At 39.6% G+C, this 19090-nt stretch overlaps 1 protein-coding gene across 1 annotated transcript; it reads left to right on the top strand.

Annotated features, from left to right (window-relative positions):
* Positions 1-908: 908 nt before the first annotated feature.
* Positions 909-19025, top strand: hsd17b12a (hydroxysteroid (17-beta) dehydrogenase 12a). The gene is made up of 11 exons (XM_051884723.1): positions 909-1222; positions 10073-10119; positions 11701-11776; positions 13136-13243; positions 13618-13682; positions 13768-13812; positions 14202-14236; positions 14716-14797; positions 16044-16109; positions 16327-16476; positions 17958-19025. Exons 1-11 carry the CDS (start codon positions 1045-1047, stop codon positions 18063-18065), a joined length of 960 nt encoding a protein of 319 aa, XP_051740683.1. The 5' UTR covers positions 909-1044; the 3' UTR covers positions 18066-19025.
* Positions 19026-19090: the final 65 nt, after the last annotated feature.

The following is a 19090-nucleotide window of genomic DNA, read 5'->3' as shown; positions in this document are numbered from 1 at the left end:
AACGTGGTGGAGACGCTTATTAGATAGATAGATAGATAGATAGATAGATAGATAGATAGATAGATAGATAGATAGACGTGTGATGTAGGTTTTGCAGTTTTGCTTGGCTAATCTTATATCCATGTATATATTCTCATATAGCTATGCATTTATGTAATGTAAGCCTTTGTATGTATCCTATTTAAGTATATTCACACTTGTATTCTTTATACAATGACTTTGTAATATTCAAAACACATAAATATCGTTTATTTTATGTCCTTCGTCTCCGATACACTGTGAAAACAAGCGGATTTGCGGGATTTTTTAAATTCACAAACGTTTTATGTGCTTCAGGGAACCAAGAAAATTGAAAAATCGCGTCATACATGTGCGTATATCCAACTAAAATGCAGCAAAAAAAGCATGCCCGTCTTTTTTTCCCAGTGTATGACTCATTTGTATGACAGCGCTAGTGAATGAATGTGACTGGCGTTCGTGTCGACCAATAGAATCTTACTGAACGATCAGCAGGGGCGGGACAAAAGGAGTCCTCTTGGCCAATAAGCAACGAACTTCATTCATAAAATAGTGTGGGGGGTGATCGTTGGACGCGTGGGTTTGGAGGTTTCGTAACCCTGACTGAAACAGAAAAACCAGTTCTGAATCACAGCCAATGAAATTATTTGAATGGAGGTTACCGTAATGTTTGCCCAATCGCTTCTCACTCAGAAGAGTTTTCGGTCCGCCCCATTGAAACAGGCAACCGAATGAATGAGAATAGGACTCTTTGTGATTGACGCGCACAATGGCCAATAAACGGTGAGTTGCGATTGACGGACGCGAGTTTCGGCCAATCAACAATGGACGTGGGCTCGCATGGGCGGCGGTGGAGTATGTGGGAGGTGTGCACTTAAATCTGGATAGACTAGTATGTTAGAGGAGTTGTAGGGGTGTGATGCCACAACCTGCTTATAAAGGGGCGCACACGTTGAAGCTTTTAAAGCAGTGCATAACGACTAATTTTGCAGGTCATTCATTCACCACGCACAGCCAGCCGTAGACATGGAGTCGTTTAACGTGGTGGGGACGCTACAGCCTGCCGTCACAGCGATCTTCTGGGTCGGTGCACTTACCACGGCCTCGCTGGCGTTGTTTCTATTGTACAAGATCATCACTGGCTTTAGGATATGGGTGCTGGGAAACGGGGATTTTCTCTCTCCCAAATTGGGAAAATGGGCAGGTAAGTTGAACGACAAGCGTTGGGAATGAGCGCAGGACATGGGTGGGATAAATGTAGTGCGCATTTGGCGCAGCCTTAAACTAAATAAAGATCAACTTCATGGATTTGGGGGGGGAACTAATAATTTGAACTTTTTTTTTTTTTCTTTTTTTTTTTGCGCGTCAGATTCAATTTAACACATAATTGTCATCGTTTACGAAGGGCGAATGTTTATACCACTCACATACATGCATTTATAATCCTTAAGGAAAGATTGGATCAGCAGACTAATTGAGGCATTAGTATTTTATGCGTATGGTCAATGGAGGCGACGTGTGTCTCAGGTTGACTGATTGCGCCATACATTCATATATTATGCGCAGATAGCATGTCACTATGAGTCATTCAGGTATTTCAGCCTAACATTTTTCAATATGATTGCTCTGGTCAATACCACCAATTAGATAAAAGTTTATAGTTACAAAAACATTTTTAAAGCTTATATTTAATTTCAAACACATACTCATTATCCAACCAGATATTTCGGTTATATATGATTTTTTCACATTTCTAGTTTTTCCTCAACCGTTTATGCCTGGCCTGACCCAGTTATCCAGTTTCCCGGCTGCGCGTGCCAATGTGTGTCCCGACAAACGCTGTTTTTCACACTGCATTGGCAGTTTCGTTGGTAAAATGCGGTTTAGTCTTTTAGTTTTTGTCTTATTGGCCGCTGTTGTCCGCTTCATCCCCTCACTGGGGCACTGAGGTTGGTTTTTGGCAACATGACGCAGTTTAAAACGCCAATCTTAATTATAATGCGGGTCCATACCACGTGCGGCATGTGAGGGGAGACTTGTATGTGGTGCTCAAATGTACAAACGCCGTGAGGTTCAGCGCGAATATTTTCTCTTGGACACAATCGCACTTTCAATACTGTTACTTCAAAACTCATCACACTGTTAAAGATTTTGAAATGGCTCATCATGCCATAGTCTTTCACTGCCTAGGATGTTGCCTAGGCAGCAGGTGCACCAGCACTCGACGCCCCTAGCGGTCGACTTGGCTATTGCACATTTACAGCGATTTCGCAGTATCTTCAATAGCAGGCTAAGTGTGCTGATTCTGAAGAAAATCTTCTTTTTATCGAATGACATTAGTTCATATATTTATTTATCAACTGTCAGCAGTTTTGAACCTACAACCCTTTAGTTTTTTGGGTTATTCTCGCCTGTCAATAAAATGTTCGTGTTATACTTCACTCCAAAAAGAAGTATGTTTTGCGTAAAAGTCAACTTATACTGTTTTTCTTTTTAACTGTTTGACATCTGATATGCAGAACCAATTACATCACCTGTTGGCAATTTGGTTTTCTGTTGTATGTAGGTTAAAGGTTACCAAAGTTTAGTGCCAAGTTTTGATAAACATGGAAAAGTGTGGTATATTGGTAAATAACACCCAAACCAATTATTGGTCTCTAGTTTTGCCTATATAGATGAATTTTGGACTGTGACATTTTTCAGGACAATAACGCATTTTACCCAGCTTATTAAAGTATAATGAGATTTTACTTCAACTCTCCCATTATTTTACTTCAGCATAAACTAAAATCAGCACACTATCATGATGAATACATGTTTCACAATTCAATAATATATATATATATATATATATATATATATATATATATATATATTTTTTTTTTATGCATCATTACCTTTTTTGCATGTGATTTTTGGGGGCAAAACTGCTTTAATGTCATGAAAATATCACAAAGCAAATTCGTTTTAAGCTAAAAATATTTTCTCGTTTTTCTTGATTTTGGAGTGAAATATGACCTCGACACGTTGCGTAAGACTCGCCCCTTTTCTCACTCTGCAACACCACTCCCTGTTACAGTGTCATTTTTGAACTATTTCCTTCATACATTCTGTAAGTGTGATGTCAGATATGAAGCTGATGAATGCCACTCCCTGAAACCAAAAAAACAGGGTACCAGTCGGACCCGTTCAGTTTAACGTGTGCTGTCGCTCACAGGTTTGAGGTGGCAGTGAGTGAGTGGAGATGGGAAAACTAGTTCCTCTTCCTGTCAGTCCAGAAGCACAGGTCTTGTCAGGTTGAGTAAGAGTGCGTTTCCAGATCTCGAAACTCTTTCCACGTCAGTATGAGTGTAACTGATGGTTCTTTGACACGTTTGCAGTCTCCCCCACCTCATGTCTTGCTCAGTGTGTTATCTTACAGACTTGCAGTGTATTTTTGCATGTTGATGGTTGCATGATGTGATGTGTTTTTGAAGATGTAATGTGCTGACTATGCAGTACCTTGAAGGTGAGTCATGAAGTGGAATGTATGAGAGAGAACTAAGATGAAAGGCCCTGTGGTGTGTTCCTGTAGTAACCAGGCATTCCTTGCCTGAGACGCTTACGGGAGACTCCTGGTGTCTTTCTTGGGAACTGCACCGCCATGGTAAAGGTTGTAAGCCTGTGGTTTAGTTATTGTGCATGATGTTCTCGTAGCATTAGAAGGTGTTTTTTTTTTTTTTTTTTAAGACCATATTGTTATTAGTCAGATGTGGCTTCTTTGTCTCTCTCTCTCTCTCAGCATTATTAAATTATACATATTACAGAGGAAACCCAGACAGCATGTGCACTATTAAAGCGTATATTTTTTACAGTAAGCATCAGAGGTTCATCAGATCTCAATATTTTGCATAAAGGATATTTATTTTAGATCAATTAAGACTTTTTTTACATTGACGTTACAAAAATTAAGCACATTTTACCCCTAATTCTTAGAGTAATTGGTTGTTGTTGTTTTTTTTTTTTTTTTTTTTTTTTTTTTTTTTTTTGAAGTTTCCATTCTATTTATTGGTGATTGTCGTCCTCATCCTAAAATGTTTGTTTATTTTTTATTTATTTTTATATATATATATATATATATATATAATTTTTTTTTTTTTTTTTTTTTAGAAATGCATCTTTTTTGCATCTTTTTCTTTCAGCTGCATAATGTGATTTCTTATTTTTAATGTAGGGGTGACCTATGACCCAGACATGTTTTTGACAGGATTCATGACATTTGAATGTTGAGGACTTCCGTCCGTCTCATAGACGCAAGAAACATAAACTACATTAAGAAGCCACATTAATTTTTTCCAGTTTATCAGTGTATAAGGGCTGAGAGAGTTTTAGTATTTTGGTTCCAACTGGCAGGTTTCAGTGATAGTTTATGTGACTGGTGCAGTGTACTGTGTGAACAAGGTAGGTCGGCCTTTCTCTCAGCTGAGTTGTGATGCTGACCGAGCAGCGCGAGGAAGCCAGAATTAGAGCTTCATCACCCCCCACCCTTCCCCATCTCTCTTGTCCTCCAGTGGCTCACTTCATCCTTCCTTAGAACACTAAATGTGTTTGAAAATCACAGTTATGTAATAGAGCTGCAGTCATTCATGGGGATGGGGGCGATTGTGTCACACAAACTTGCTTTGACATTCAAAATCGAAGGTTTTTCAGTTTAAAAACCACTTCTGGCTCGGACCTTTTGGTCAAAACTTACCAGTTTGTTATAATATGCTCAACTTTTCTTGCTTAGGCTACTGTATATGCACAAGTTTGTGAATAGCAACGTTAGCCCATTCATGCTAGCTAAACGACAATGTGAATGAAACTCATTCGTGTGAGAGAGTGAATGTTAAGCTGCGCAACTTGTGAATGTGTGAGCCCTTGTGCTTCGTGAATGATGCCAGAGTGTGCCTGGCTCTTGTGTTAAGAGGTGGGGGTCTTCAAAGGGAACGCTGCCGTTCATGTGACTAACACGCTCGTTGCCACGTGCCGGAACCGAGGATGCTGGGTAAAATTGCAACCCCCCCTCTCCTCCTCTCTCTGTCTAAGCCTATCTCCATCCTCCATCTCTTGCTCATCCCCTCACTAAGAACCCCTCTCCCCCCCTCCTGAATCTGTTTGTTCGCCCTCTGCGAACCCCCACCCTCCCTTTTCTCTTCTCTGTCACGACTCGGCTCCATTTATTTATTTATTTCCTGGAAAAGGAAATCTTCCATCTGGCGTTTAACATTACACTTACACTTCACATCCCATTCCGACCTGCTATCGTGTAGCAGACGTTTAATTGGATCTTTTTGGCCAAAATGTAAAAAAAAAAAAATACACTAATTTAGAAGCTACTTTCCTCCCCCTTTTTCAATGCGGCTTGCAAAAATGCCTATAGTCACTGATTTTATACAGTCCTCCATGACACTTTTCTACATATTTAACGCGTCTCCTCACTAGAAAAAAAACACATCGGCGTCCAAAAATATACCAAGTCTATGTTTAGATGTTTTGAATTATTTCTGTTCTAATTATTTTTTTGCAAGGAGGAGACTGTTGCGAGGAGAACTATTGATTTTTCACCTTTTTTTTTTTTTTTGGCGCGCATGTGACTTTGCTGCTATTTCTGATATTGCACCCTCTCACCCCCACATCGCTTTTTTTTTTCCTTCAATCCACCTTTATCCGAGTATAGATGCTATTTTGGGCGCTGAACTGCTCTGGTGTGTAGTTTTTTCCTGCTGGCCATGTGACTGGCTTGTGCTATTTAAAGCAGGATGCTGCTTTGGGGGGAGTGGGCGGAGGTGTTAGCATTCTGCAGTGCTACTGAGCCAAGAACGGGAACGGTTCATTCATGGTGGGAGAGGGAGAGAGAGTGATGCGACAGATTGCATACAGTAGCGGTCTGAATCTGGATGGCCGAATCCCCCTTCATTTTAATTACGCTACACTGGCCTCCGATGTTTTTAAGCACTGTTTTCGTTCACGATTGTCCTCCGCTGCTACCATAAAACCCCTGCTCCATAAGAGCCGGTCAGCTTTTGCTTTTATTTCCTCCCCATACTGAAGGCTCTACAATGAGCTGGGTTGCTGGGGGATGCAGCGAGAGAGAGAGAGATTGAGGGTGAGCGGGCAGCATCTTGTTGGTATTCAAGTGCTGCGGCTGTTCCAGACGAGGCAGCTATTTTTACTCACTCGGCTGCTTTTTTTAGCGCTGGAATATTGAGTCGGAGGAGGGCCAGTGCGCATGTGCGGCTCCGTATTTCTGAACGTACTGTTCGTGAACGTACCCGAGCACGACTGCTCGTGCCATCTCGCTTGCAAAGGGAACTGCTTCTGGGCCTGTTTTTAATCAGTTGTTCTGTGCTTTTAATTGTGTAGCATCTTGCTAATAATGTTCATGCTACACTCTTAAAAAATAAGGTTCTTCATATAAACATTGATGCCAATAAAGAACCTTTTAAAGGGATAGTTCACCCAAAAATGAAAATTCTGTCATCATTTACTCACCCTGAAGTGGTTCCAAACCTGTATGAATGTCTGTGTTCTGCTGAAGATATTTGGAAGAATGTCAGTAAACCAAACAGATCTCGCCCCTCCCATTGACTACCATAGTATTTCAATGGGGGCGTGAGATCTGTTTGGTCACTGACATCTGTTCAGCAGAACAAAGAAATTCATACAGGTTTGGAACTACTTGAGGGTGAGTAAATGATGACAGAATTTTCATTTTTGGGTGAACTATCCCTTTAACACTCATAAATCCTTTCTTATAGAGTACCTCAGGGATGACGTGTTTTTGTAGGCCAACCCGGAAGTTGGCGGTGCACAGGTTCCCTCGATCGAAAGCCTGTGTTTTTCCCATAGACTTAAAAATAAGCTCTGTTTAACAAAGGGTTATGACACTTACACGTTTTGTCTATCAAGATAATCCTTTACAAGTTAACACAACATGTATACATTTTGAAGCCTAAATAAAGTCGTCAGATATAAAAAGCTAACAGTAGGCTATAAACGGACTACAGCACACCATGGTCGCGGATCAACGTCACCACCACCAAGCTTCCTCAAACTTTATTTAAAAAACAACTTTATTTAAAAACGTGCTTGCTGATTATGACTTGTGCTGTGTATGAATACTTATCCACTTTTTCATGAGAAATGCGGTCCAAATGTCCTGTTTGTCATGATGACGTCTAAAGTCCCCGCCAAAGGAAGTAGTCCCTTTTAGCAATTTGTTAGCAACCGCCGTTTTTAAGACACAATAAAGGTTTAAAAAAATCACAAGCAGGTTATAACTGGTGTGTTTTATGTCATAGATCAAAACGTGGAAATATTTAGAGGCTTTGTTAACCACAGACCTTATTTCAGGCGATTTAGCGAAAACCCATTCAAAAAAACCATTGACTTTAGTGCGATGGAACCGGAAGTGCTAAAATGCTAACGCGCTTCCGGGTTTTGCCTACAAAAACACGTCATCCCTGAGGTACTCTATAGTACAAACAGTTCTTTATAGTGGAAAAGGGTTATTTAGATTTATTAAAATGTTCTTCAAACTAAGGAAATTTTGTTTTCACTGAAAGGTTCTTTAGGCAACCAAAAAACGGTTCTATGGCATCACTGCAAAACAAACCTTTTGGAACCTTTATTTTTAAGAGTGTATCTAAAGTCTTTTCGTCCCTGTAATGTGTCCGCTTGCGTACAGCTTCATTTTTGTGGGATAGATTTGGGTTTTGATGGGAGGCAAAATGATTCTGCTTTAAAAATCATCCTCCGAATGGTCCCCAGATAATCTAGATGTTGATTAGTCTTGGGTTTTTGTGTGAAATTTTGATGGTTGTTGACCGTAGGAAAGGCTGGATTGATGGCACACAGTCTGGCTAAGCACGTCTCTATAACCCCATCCTTGCATGGAATTCTGGGAATTGTCCCCAAGCTCTCCTCACCCCATGTTTGAAGTGTTCTGGTGTATGTGCACAATTGACTTTAAGCATGGAATTCCTTAAGTTTGGGGAAAATGTGAAACACGTATACCTGATCTTTTGTAAAATGTGATCCCATGCACGTCATTTTTGGTGGTTTGCTTTTTAATTCTTAAAGACGTTTTGGTGCAGAATTTACTATTTGTTCTGACATTTTGAAGAATTTGTGAGTGAATGTTTTTGTTTTCAAACAAAGGAAGTGTATACAAGATTTTAGGTCTCCATAACGTGAGTTTTGTTCTTCGGCCATATCCTCACAAGCTCTTGCCATTGTTCAGGGGATAGTTCACCCAAAAACGAAAAATTTCATTTACTCACCCTCATGTTGTTTATTCTGCAGGAAACATAATTTTGAAGAATGTTGGTAACCAAACAATTTTGGTTCCCATTGATTTCCATTGTATGGACAAAAAACACTGAGATATTATTTAGAATATCATCTTTTATGTTCCACACAAGAAAGTCAGACAGGTTGGAAACGACATGTTGGTGAGTAAATGATGGCAGAATTTTCATTTTGGGATGAACAATCTCTTTAATGTACTTTGTCCCATTGAGACAAACTAGAGCGTGCTCCATTCTTGGGATGAATTTGAAAAGGAGCTTGTGAATCACCTTCTTTTGTTCCTTCTCTCTTTCGATCCAGTGCTCTCTCTCCCGTTGTCGTGCTCTCTCACTTTCTACCCACATCTGACTTTGCGCAGTCTCCCATCCCTCCCCCCCCCCCGGTTTCTATTTTTAGCAGCCCCCAGGATCCCTCCTCACCCCTCCTGTGCTGTCGTGCTCTACAGACGTCATAACCCCCCCATTCTCTCCCCCACAGCCCTGTTCTTGCGAATGACCACTGCCCATGCCACACTTTGATCAGCCATCACACATTTTGTGTCTTAATGCTTGCTTTTTGTGTTTCCATGTATGTTTTGTAAAACAAGAGCATTATGGTACATTGAGATGGTCGTAGTTATATTAGTAATATTTCATTTTACAGATAAAAGCGCATAATCGTAAATGTGAAGGGTGTCGTTTCTGTGCCGCTAGCATTACTAAATGTAAAATATGACCATTTTCAAAAAATTTATATATTGGTTGCACACATTGCCCCGCCCCTACTCTTGCAATTGGCTGAGGCAGTGTTGTTGGTCAGAATCTTGAAATGACAAATGTTTTGGAAATGCCTTAGAGACACAGTGTTTGTACTTTTTGAGGTAATCAACCTACAAATGGCTTTCTTGTAGTTGTTTGTTTTATATATTACGCTGTGATATGAGAGAGAATTTTAACAAAGCTAAAGTGTTTTTTTTTTTTTTTTTTTTTTTTTTTTTTTTTTTTTGAGTGAAATACGGCTAAAGTAAATTAATATTTTTATAAGATCTTATTAAATGCAACAACAAAAACAACAGGTTTCTTGAACACTGTTCCTGTCTGCCATTGGTCAAACAGATGGCTCCGCCCTAAACCTACGCCATTGGTTGAGCCAGTGTTACCATGTTGGGCTCGTCAGTATTCTCAAACAACAGATAAATGTTTTGAGAATACCAGAGTCGCTGTTTACACTTGTTGAGCGCGTCAAATGGCTTACTTATTGTTGCCTTTACGTATCAAGCTAAGATATGAGGGTATTTTAACGTCAAAAAATTGTACAGAACCGCTGCATTGTGTGAAAGATGCCGGAAGTTGTTAGGATCTTATTAAAAGCAACAACCCTGCTGTCTGCCATTGGTCAAACATAGCTTCGCCCCAGACTGACACCGTTGGGTGAGCCAGTGTTACCATGTTGCGCTGGTTCCTGGTTGGGATTCTCAAACAAGTTTTGAAAATGCCACTTTTCAGGGAAATCAACCTACAAATGGATACGCAAAGTATTCGGACATCAATAAAGTGACTCCCTTCAACACCAACGTCCCTTAGATGGCGGTTTAGCAGGTGTAATGTTGTTTTGATCTGAACCTGGTGTATAGGAGTACCTGTTTGCTCTGAACGTACCTTTTTGATAAGTTTGTTTTTGGTGAAAATGAGTAATTGAGCTGCCGCAAACACTGATCCTGTCTATTTCTTTCTACTTTTTCTAGTTGTGACGGGAGCCACGGATGGGATTGGGAAATCCTATGCGGAGGAGGTAAGGGTTTCTCTTCTTATTTATCTCTTCGCTCCACGGAAAGCACAGTGACTCATCACAAGACAGAGGTTTCACTCTGAGGCCAAGAGAAGGAGGGTGACTAGAAGACTACTGGTGGAAAAAGACCTGTTACCTCATATAACTCGTACAGTTATGTCACTGCTCACTCCAAAGTTAACATCGAGCTTCGTCTTTAGCTTTTTCATAACAGTTAAAAGTAACGTAAATGTGAAGGCATGACTGCTTTCAAACAGGTTTCCCCTCGGACACCCGCCTCGTTTGTCATTGGTCAAACAAACAGGTAGCCCCGCCCCCAAACTCACGCCATTGGTTGAGCCACTGTTGCCGTGCTGGTCAGAAATATTTTGAAAACGACACGGTGTACAGACCTTATGCGCCAGAGAAACAAGTGCGCAGCCATCTTTAGAATTTTGCGTTTGAACTTCCGTTTTTGCGGTAGCTCTGTATATTTCTATGGCATTGCTGTTGAAGTGTAACTAGCTGGTGAAGTGGATTCACTTATTGTAGAGTTAATGAAAGTTATCATGAGCATTGTAATATTTGAGGATGTCATAACAAATGTCAGTTGATCTGGAAGATTTAAAAAAAAAAAAAAAAAACGGTTCATTCATAAATCCGTAAGATCTTACCTTCATGCTGTGGAAATACAAATCGGAAGACTGAACACAATGAGCACAGTGCTGAAAAGGGGCGGAGCTACATAAGGTCTATACTCTTTCCAGGGAAATCAACTTACTTCTAGTTGTTTTTACATATTAAACTTGAATAGGAGAGAAAATTTGAACAAAACATAAGATTTTATGCTGTAAATATTAGGGCTGGGGCAATACATCAATTCTTGATACAATGATTCTGGATTGCTTCTGATATTTTAGTGATAGCTTAGTTTTAACAGCAGATGGCGCTCTAGTCTAGTTTTTAACTGCACACTCAAATGCTCACGAAGAAGAGAACTGGAGAGCGCTCGTGCATTCGGCTGAGTCATGTAAGTGGTTAAATGTACTTGTACCTCTGTTCACAATGCTTTTATGACGCGAGATTAATGTAAACGGCCCACTGCGAACACCCTTGTAATTCGCTTCAACCTTTTCAAAGTTTATAAATGATTATTTTAGGTTTAAGTTGTGTGAAAGGAACTGGAAACAAGCAGAGTACGGGTGTTTCTAAAGCACGTAGTGCCATTTGCTGTTAAACTAAGCTCCAAATCGATTCGAGAGAGAATCGCGATACATCGGAAAATATCAGAATCGCTCCAGATTCTTTGTATCGAAAATCGATTTATTGTCCCTGCCCTAGTAAATATCAAGTTTTTGTAAAAAGCTCATATTTATTCTGTTGATACCCTTGGAAAGATTATTAATCTAGTCTGGAAAATAGTCTTAAATATCCTATGTAGTTTCTGTTTTAAATTCATAACGCAATATGGTTTTTGCCCTGAAAATAGCCAAAGAAGCTGACATGGATCACTTTTACAAGTTCTCATGGCAGTCATTAACACAGATGCTTTACATTGTTTCTCCGTCATAAATGAGATGGTTCAAACTCTCTTCTCTCTCTCAGCTTGCTCGACGAGGATTCTCCATGATGCTCATCAGCCGTTCCCAGGAGAAGCTCGACGACGTGGCAAAGTCTCTCGGTTAGTGTTCGGCCATCTGTGTGTGTGTGTGTGTGTGTTAGCAAACTGCAGTGCTCATCTCTGTGAATGACAGACAGTCCTCCTGATGTTAATGAAACGGGGTTTATTTTTAGCCCTGTCCTGAGAGGCAGGGTGGGGGCCTGGTTCACTGACTGGGCGGAGAGCTGATGCAGCCTGGCAGGAGTGCACAGTCAAAGGTCCACGCAAGCTCCAGGGGTCATGCACGACACTTCTCAGAATAAGGCCGAACCACTGTTTGCCTTTCCTGTTCCAGTAAATTTGAATTACTTGGATGCTATATCAGTGCTCACATGATGTACACATAGCATGAAGTCCTTCCATCTGTCCCGACCAAGTGCTAAATGACCAAACATCGATCGTTCAGACCAGTCGGATGTGTGAAGGAGCATGACTGTTATGACTTGCATGACTATCACATGAAATTAAATTTTTCATATAATTGTACTGTGATCATTCTTTTTTTTTTATTCTTTTTTTTTTTTTTTTTTTTTTTTTTTTAAATAGTATGAATGAAGCATGACTGGCTGTGAGATTGTGAATAGGAGTTTTCCTGTACTGATTTGGCCTCAATGTGTGTACTGAATAATGAACATGCCTTGATGGCCCAAGATCAGCTCTGGAAAGGAATCATTTAAGCTCTATGCTGTACTTTGTTACTATGAAATGTTATTAAAATCAACTTTTAGCTATCTTAAATGCAAGCACTTAACTGCTGAGGTTAGAAGGGGAAAAACAGTCATGCTGGCAACACAGAATGGCTAGTCGCCAACTAGAATGTAATTTGCCAAACCTAGTTCTCAAATTTAACATTTGCATTGATCACAGTGAAGTCACAGAGAGCAGTATCTCACAAGCCCCCAGAACAACAACAAAAAGACTTTGTAGCTCATTAATGTGTGTTCTTGTTCTTAAAATAACCCTTCTATATATATATATATATAAATAAAATGTAAAAAAAAAAAAAAAAACCTCTCGCTGCAAGACCTGAGAGGAATTTTCCTCTCATAACTCAGTGGAACAGTGTTTAGACAAATGAGCCTTTGGACAATAAATTCTAATTGCTGCAGGCACCTCAAACAAGCAGAGGAGGGGAGGGGAGATGTAGGAAGTTCCTTCGACAGCTTTTTCTTGGTACGCAGCGCCCCCTGCTGGCCAGGAATCTGTGTTTTGGTGCAATGGGCAAAGTCCCAGAGAAGTTATTTTTAGAACAGCAGCAATAGCAGGGATGCCTGATCTTGGACAGAGTGCCAATATTAGGTCTGCAGCTGGAACGATGACCGTTTCAGCAGTTTTGCGTCTCTTCTCTGGGTTTAATGTCTTTTATGTCTCTAATTACAGAAAGCGCGTATAATGTGGAAACAAAAACCATCGCAGTGGACTACAGTCGGGCTGATATCTATCCTAAAATTGAAAAGGGTCTTGCTGGGCTGGAGATTGGAATCCTCGGTAAGGTGTTTGTTTTTTTGTTTTTCTCTACGTGGAGCCTTGAAAGTCTTGAAAGTAACACAAACCTTCAAAGTTGGAAAGCTGACACATACACAACTTTCATTCACGATTCCCTGTCAGTGTTGTTTGAAACCGCTTTTATGTGGCCTCATATTCTCAGTTTTTTTTTTTTTTTTTTTTTCTCACCTGAAATCGTGATTGAGGTTTTATTTATTTATTTATTTATTTATTTTTATTATGTCTGTGTTTAGCGCTCACATCTCATTCCTGATGCTTTATCGCCACATAGTGGTGATTCTCGGAACATTTCAGATACACATTCTCAATCGCATTCAACCACATCCAATCTTCTATTTTTGTCTCTTGATCCATAGTTAACAATGTGGGAATCTCCTATCCATACCCCGAATTTTTCCTCCACATTCCTGATTTGGAAAATGTGAGTTTCTTCTTTATCTGATGAGGTTTAAATATTAGTACTCATTACTCTTAAGAAATATTCACCTGTATATTTCCTTTTGCAGTTCATCACTACCATGATCAATGTCAACATCACCTCAGTGTGCCAAGTAAGTACTAGCTGCTGAAGGGTTTCGGAATTCTTAATTTGGAATTCGGAATTCTTAATTTTGAAATTTCAAATTTGAAAAGGTAAAAGTACTGCAACGTGACCACTTTGATGTACTCCTTCTGTTGTACCTGTTCTCTCTCTCTCCCTGTGTTTTGCTGATCTCCACCAACGCTTCCCGTGTTCACCACCCACGCTTCTCTCTCTCTCTCTCTCTCTCTCTCTCTCTCTCTCTCTCTCTCTCTCTCTCTCTCTCTCTCTCTCTCTCTCTCTCTCTCTCTCTCTCTCTCATATATGCAATATTAGCATTTCAGATTTTGAATGTTGTCTCAAGTAATTTTGAAGCATGTGAGTCTTTAACTCCTTTTTTGTCCCCTTTTCTTTTGCCAGATGACTCGTTTGGTTCTGCCCAGAATGGAGGCAAGGTGAGTCCTGAAGCAGTAACTGGTGTTTATTATTAAAACATCCTTCCAGCTAGTGACTGGAATTCCTAACACGACCGCTGTCACTAAAAGGGAATTCAGTGCAGCTTTTCAAAACAGGGTTTTTCCTCCTGAGTGTCGCTCCCCTCCTGTTCCCCCCACACTCTTTGTGTAAAATTGTAAAGCAACAATGCACCGATCCAATTGGCTACTATGGAGTCACATGCAACTCTGGGGCCAATAACGGAGCTGGGCAAATTTTGTAGAAATAGGTCCAACCCTCTGCACTCCCCAGCACTCTGCTGCGGCTGCAGGGGTACTGCAGGAGAAAGCTGGTGCCATGGCAACACGCATGGCGACCATCATTAGACGTGTGTTGATGTGACGGCTGCTTTCAGGTTTCCGCAGCTGGAAAAAGACCCTATTTGATGTCAATGTCAAACGTGATCGGTTGAAATAAAGTTTGCCTTTTTTCATTGCAGAGCTAAAGGTGTCATCCTCAATATCTCCTCTGCCAGTGGCATGTTCCCCCTTCCACTGCTGACTATCTACTCCTCCACTAAGGCAAGTGTCTTCACAACATTCTTCAGAGAAATATCAGTGGTCATAATTGTTTCAGAAAGAACTTAAAAGAAGAAAAAAAGTACTGAACAATCTGAAGTTAAAGGCACAATATGTAAGATTTTTGGATTAAAATATCCAAAAACCACTCTAACATTATATATTTTGTTGACTTTTGTACTTACATTATCCCAAATGTTTCCAAGAATGTTTAAATCCAGAGAAATAAGCAATTTTAACCAGGACACGGACCATGTCCGTGCGTCGCCTATCAATGACATCATACCCGCGTTATCCTCGATTTCCGGTTTTATTTTGTAGAAACCATGGAAACGCCAAAGACGCTTTAATATATTATGTGTTTTAATAGACAAGGGAACAACTGTTTGGTTACGTTTATAAACAGAAAACTAATCAATTGTTATATATTTCAACACATTTAGTCTTAATCTCGTTTTGTTGATTTATATTAATATTTCAAGTTAGCTTACTGCAGTGTGCAACAGGTTTCTCATTGCAGCTGCCAAGAGTAACGTTATAGCATCATTTTCAGCACACTCAAATGTATCTAATATTATAAACAGCGCTGTTACCCCACAACCGGAAGAAGCGGAAGTGGCGACTGTGGCATTATAAAAGCTCCACTGCTCTCCAGCCATGTGTCGCGCTCGTCTCTCATTAGCAATCGCTCCAGCGGCCTCGTTCCGCTCTCACAGCACTCGGCCCTGCGCTGTTTCATATTACAGTAACATTAATAATCTTATCCATGAACATGATTTCTGCCCGAGTCCCGTCGGATTCTTTTCAACCGGCTGTGAGGTGAAGATGACATCTCCCATGATTCTGCGCTCAATCTCGGCGTCATCAAGCCACACCTTTGTTTTGAATAGGCGACCTCTAGTGGCGAAAATCTACATATTGTGCCTTTTAACTTGGTCACAATTGTTTATTTATTAATATTGGTCGATAATGTATATTTAATAGTTTGTGCACATTTTTTTTTTTTTTGTATTTTTACATTTAGATTACCTTTGCCATCATCTAACGCTCACTTAAAGTTGAATCTTTAAAAACATTAATTTAATAACACTATTAAATGTGCAAATCTAAAAGTGAGTATACAATTTTCATACTGTACACTATAATGTTATGCCTAAATTCACTTGCTGCATTTAGAAAATATTTATTTTAGTGGTTTTGTTTGTTTTTTGTTTTTTTTGGAGGATGATTTTTACTTGTTTTTCTACAGGCTTTTGTGGACTACTTCTCACGTGGACTTCAAGCAGAGTACAAGTGCAAAGGGATCATCATCCAGGTGTGAAAACTGTCGTTAAATGCTACTTTACTGCTGTAATGTGCAATATTACAGTGTGAAACATTATTAAATGGAGGGAAGAAGTAGGGCAGGAATTTGTCCTGTTAGAAATCATTCAAGTTTGGGGTCCGTAAGATGAGTTACACACATGATGTACAATATACATAAGCCTATGAAAAAGCTCTGAAAATAACAAATCTCTCTGTCCCTGCCGCAGAGTGTGCTGCCTTTCTTCGTGGCTACCAAGATGACGAAGATCAGGAAGCCAACCCTGGACAAGCCCACCCCTGAACGCTATGTAGCTGCTGCACTAAACACTGTGGGACTGCAGGACCAGACCAACGGCTATTTCCCTCACGCCGTCATGGTACGACTGCCTGAACGCCTCTCTTCAAATCTACCTAGCCCGGTTTAATACAATTCATTCATTAGCTATGTTTCCATCCAAAGTTGCGAATATAACTTCGTGCTTTATTCGCAAATGTTTTATGCAATCATTCCAATTTTGCGCACGTTTCAATTCCATCGAGAACAAAATCGCCACTTCCTGATACACTGGCGCTGAATATCACTAAGAGAAATGGAAGTTGCTGCAGTAGGTTAAGCCACTGTATATAATAATTTTCGTATATAATAAATGACTTGCGCCTCAGAACGCGCAGATGGAACGCAACAAATGCTGGTCAGGTTATCTTGCTTTCAGAGCAAGTTTGCCTGCTGTTTGGGAACGGAGTCGTGTAAGACAGTTCTGGGAGGTAATTATAGCGAACCACTTTGATAGACTCAGTCATTTCAGAATGACCAAAACATGCTGTGCAACGAGATCGGTCAGCTGGTTAGTCTAGTTGTGCCGTCCCAATGTAAAGTCACGTCTTTTTGGATGTGCGTTGAAGAATTTATTTCGTAAATGTGTTTCTATCACAGTTTATGTGCATCTTTACCTTTCCATTCAGCTTTTCATTTTTTTTTTTTTTTTTTTTAAATGCAATTATCCCAAAACAGTGTTGGGGTAACGCGTTACAAGTAACTTGTTACGTAATCAGATTACTTTTTCAAGTAACTAGTAAAGCAACACATTACTTTTCCAATTTACAACAAAATGTCTGAGTTACTTTTTCACATTTATTGACTGACAGTTCTCCATGTTGAGAGAAATAAAGTGCAGAGGCATTATGTGCGCTGTGAACTTGACGGTTATTGTAGTTCTAGACTAAATGTGAATCTCACTCGCACAAAAACATTCAGTATTCCTTCAAATGAGTAAAAACAGTGAAATGCGAACTATTAAATTACACAAATATACTTTATGTATTTAATCTCACTTTATTAACCAATGTCTTTGCTGCTGACCTTCAATGATCCATTTCAACCATACTAATAATCAAACATTACTTTAGATTAGATTTAGAAATAAGAGTGAACTTCCGTCTCCTGTGTCCTATTCTTCTTCAATCCAGTATGGCAGCACAGATGAAAGGTTTGTTTGAGCTACGTCCTTTACTGTACAGGTGTAAATATGAATTTTGAGGCTTATTCATTTCACTTTTGGTGTTAAAGGGCCTTAACATTTGCCAAAAATAGAACTTGTTGTTGTTTAAAAAAACAAGTCCAGCCAAGGTGAGAAAAAAGTAATGCAAAAGTAATGTAACAGATTACTTTTCATAAAAAGTAACTAAGTAACGCAATTAGTTACTTTTTTAGGGAGTAACGCAATATTGTAATGCATTACTTTTAAAAGTAACTTTCCCCAACACTGTCCCAAAATATGCATAAAAACAGGTAGATTGAAACCTAGCTAGTGACCATGTTTGTCACCCTAACCTTGTTTCCTATCTTTGTGTCCTGCAGGGCTGGGTGATCGCCATCCTGGCCCCCATCAAGCTGGTCATCTGCCTGGGCCTGCGCTTGAACAAGTCCCAGCGCGGCGGATACCTCAGGAGGAGAAAACTGCGATAGGTCGAGGACATTGTGTGATGGAAATGAAACAGGACAAGATGTTTTATAGAATATATGTGCTGAGATTTGAGATTCATTTTGAATCTTGTATCTTTGAAGTGCTTCCTCTTATAACACATGATTGATTCTTTTTGTGTGTGTATGTGTTAAATGTGTTTTGTTTTTTGATAAAATATCTGGACATGATCATGTTCCACAATGACTCGTTGTTGCTGAAATGGGAGGACCAATCTTTCTTTATTGGGTGAACAAAGGGTTACATTTTTGGAGGGAGGGTTTTGTAAGCAGAGGGCTATTTATATGGTGGTGGTGTTTTATATTTATTTAATTACTAATATATGTATTTCCTTTTATCTGGGATAATCTACTTGCACTCTTCTTGTTAACTGCCAAAAACTTGTTTGCAATCGTGCCTTATAGTGATAAATGGGTGTTGGCCTTTCTTATCCTGAATTTAACATATTTAGCAGATCAAAGGTGGCTAATTTTTGAATGCTGTACTGTATTGATATGAAACCAAAGGTCTGACTTAAGTGTATTTTTGTACATTGGCCTTTTCAGGCTGGAAGTTTACCTGTCAGCTTTGGTTTATTTAAAACCTGTGCCTTTTTATAGAATATAAAACTTGCTCACGTTTATTGAAAGGAGATCTAATGCACGTTTACATGATTTTCTCTGCTGAAGACTTTAAGGTGTGGTAGAATGTCACCAGTTTGTCTTGGGTTTCATCCAAAGATGGATTTGAGGAGTACCTCCATTGCTTGGATCTCTGTATGATTGTTTATGGACCAGTGCCAGTCAAGTTGAAAAATCCAGGTGGTTGATCCTCATTTGTCGCCTCTGGTTATAAAGTGAATGTTCTCATTCCAGACGTGTCGAAGAGTGGAACGCATTGTGCTGCTTTACTGATGCATGACAATCTGAAGTGCTTGTTTGTTAATAAAAATGACTTTTCTGTAATTATTTTGTATTTTCTTTTTTTTTAAATAAACTTTATGAAACTGAAGGTTTATTTGTTTCATTTG

Source organism: Ctenopharyngodon idella, chromosome 24 (assembly GCF_019924925.1).
Source record: "Ctenopharyngodon idella isolate HZGC_01 chromosome 24, HZGC01, whole genome shotgun sequence".
Lineage (NCBI taxonomy): Eukaryota > Metazoa > Chordata > Actinopteri > Cypriniformes > Xenocyprididae > Ctenopharyngodon > Ctenopharyngodon idella.
This window is presented reverse-complemented; position numbering and strand designations above follow the sequence as displayed.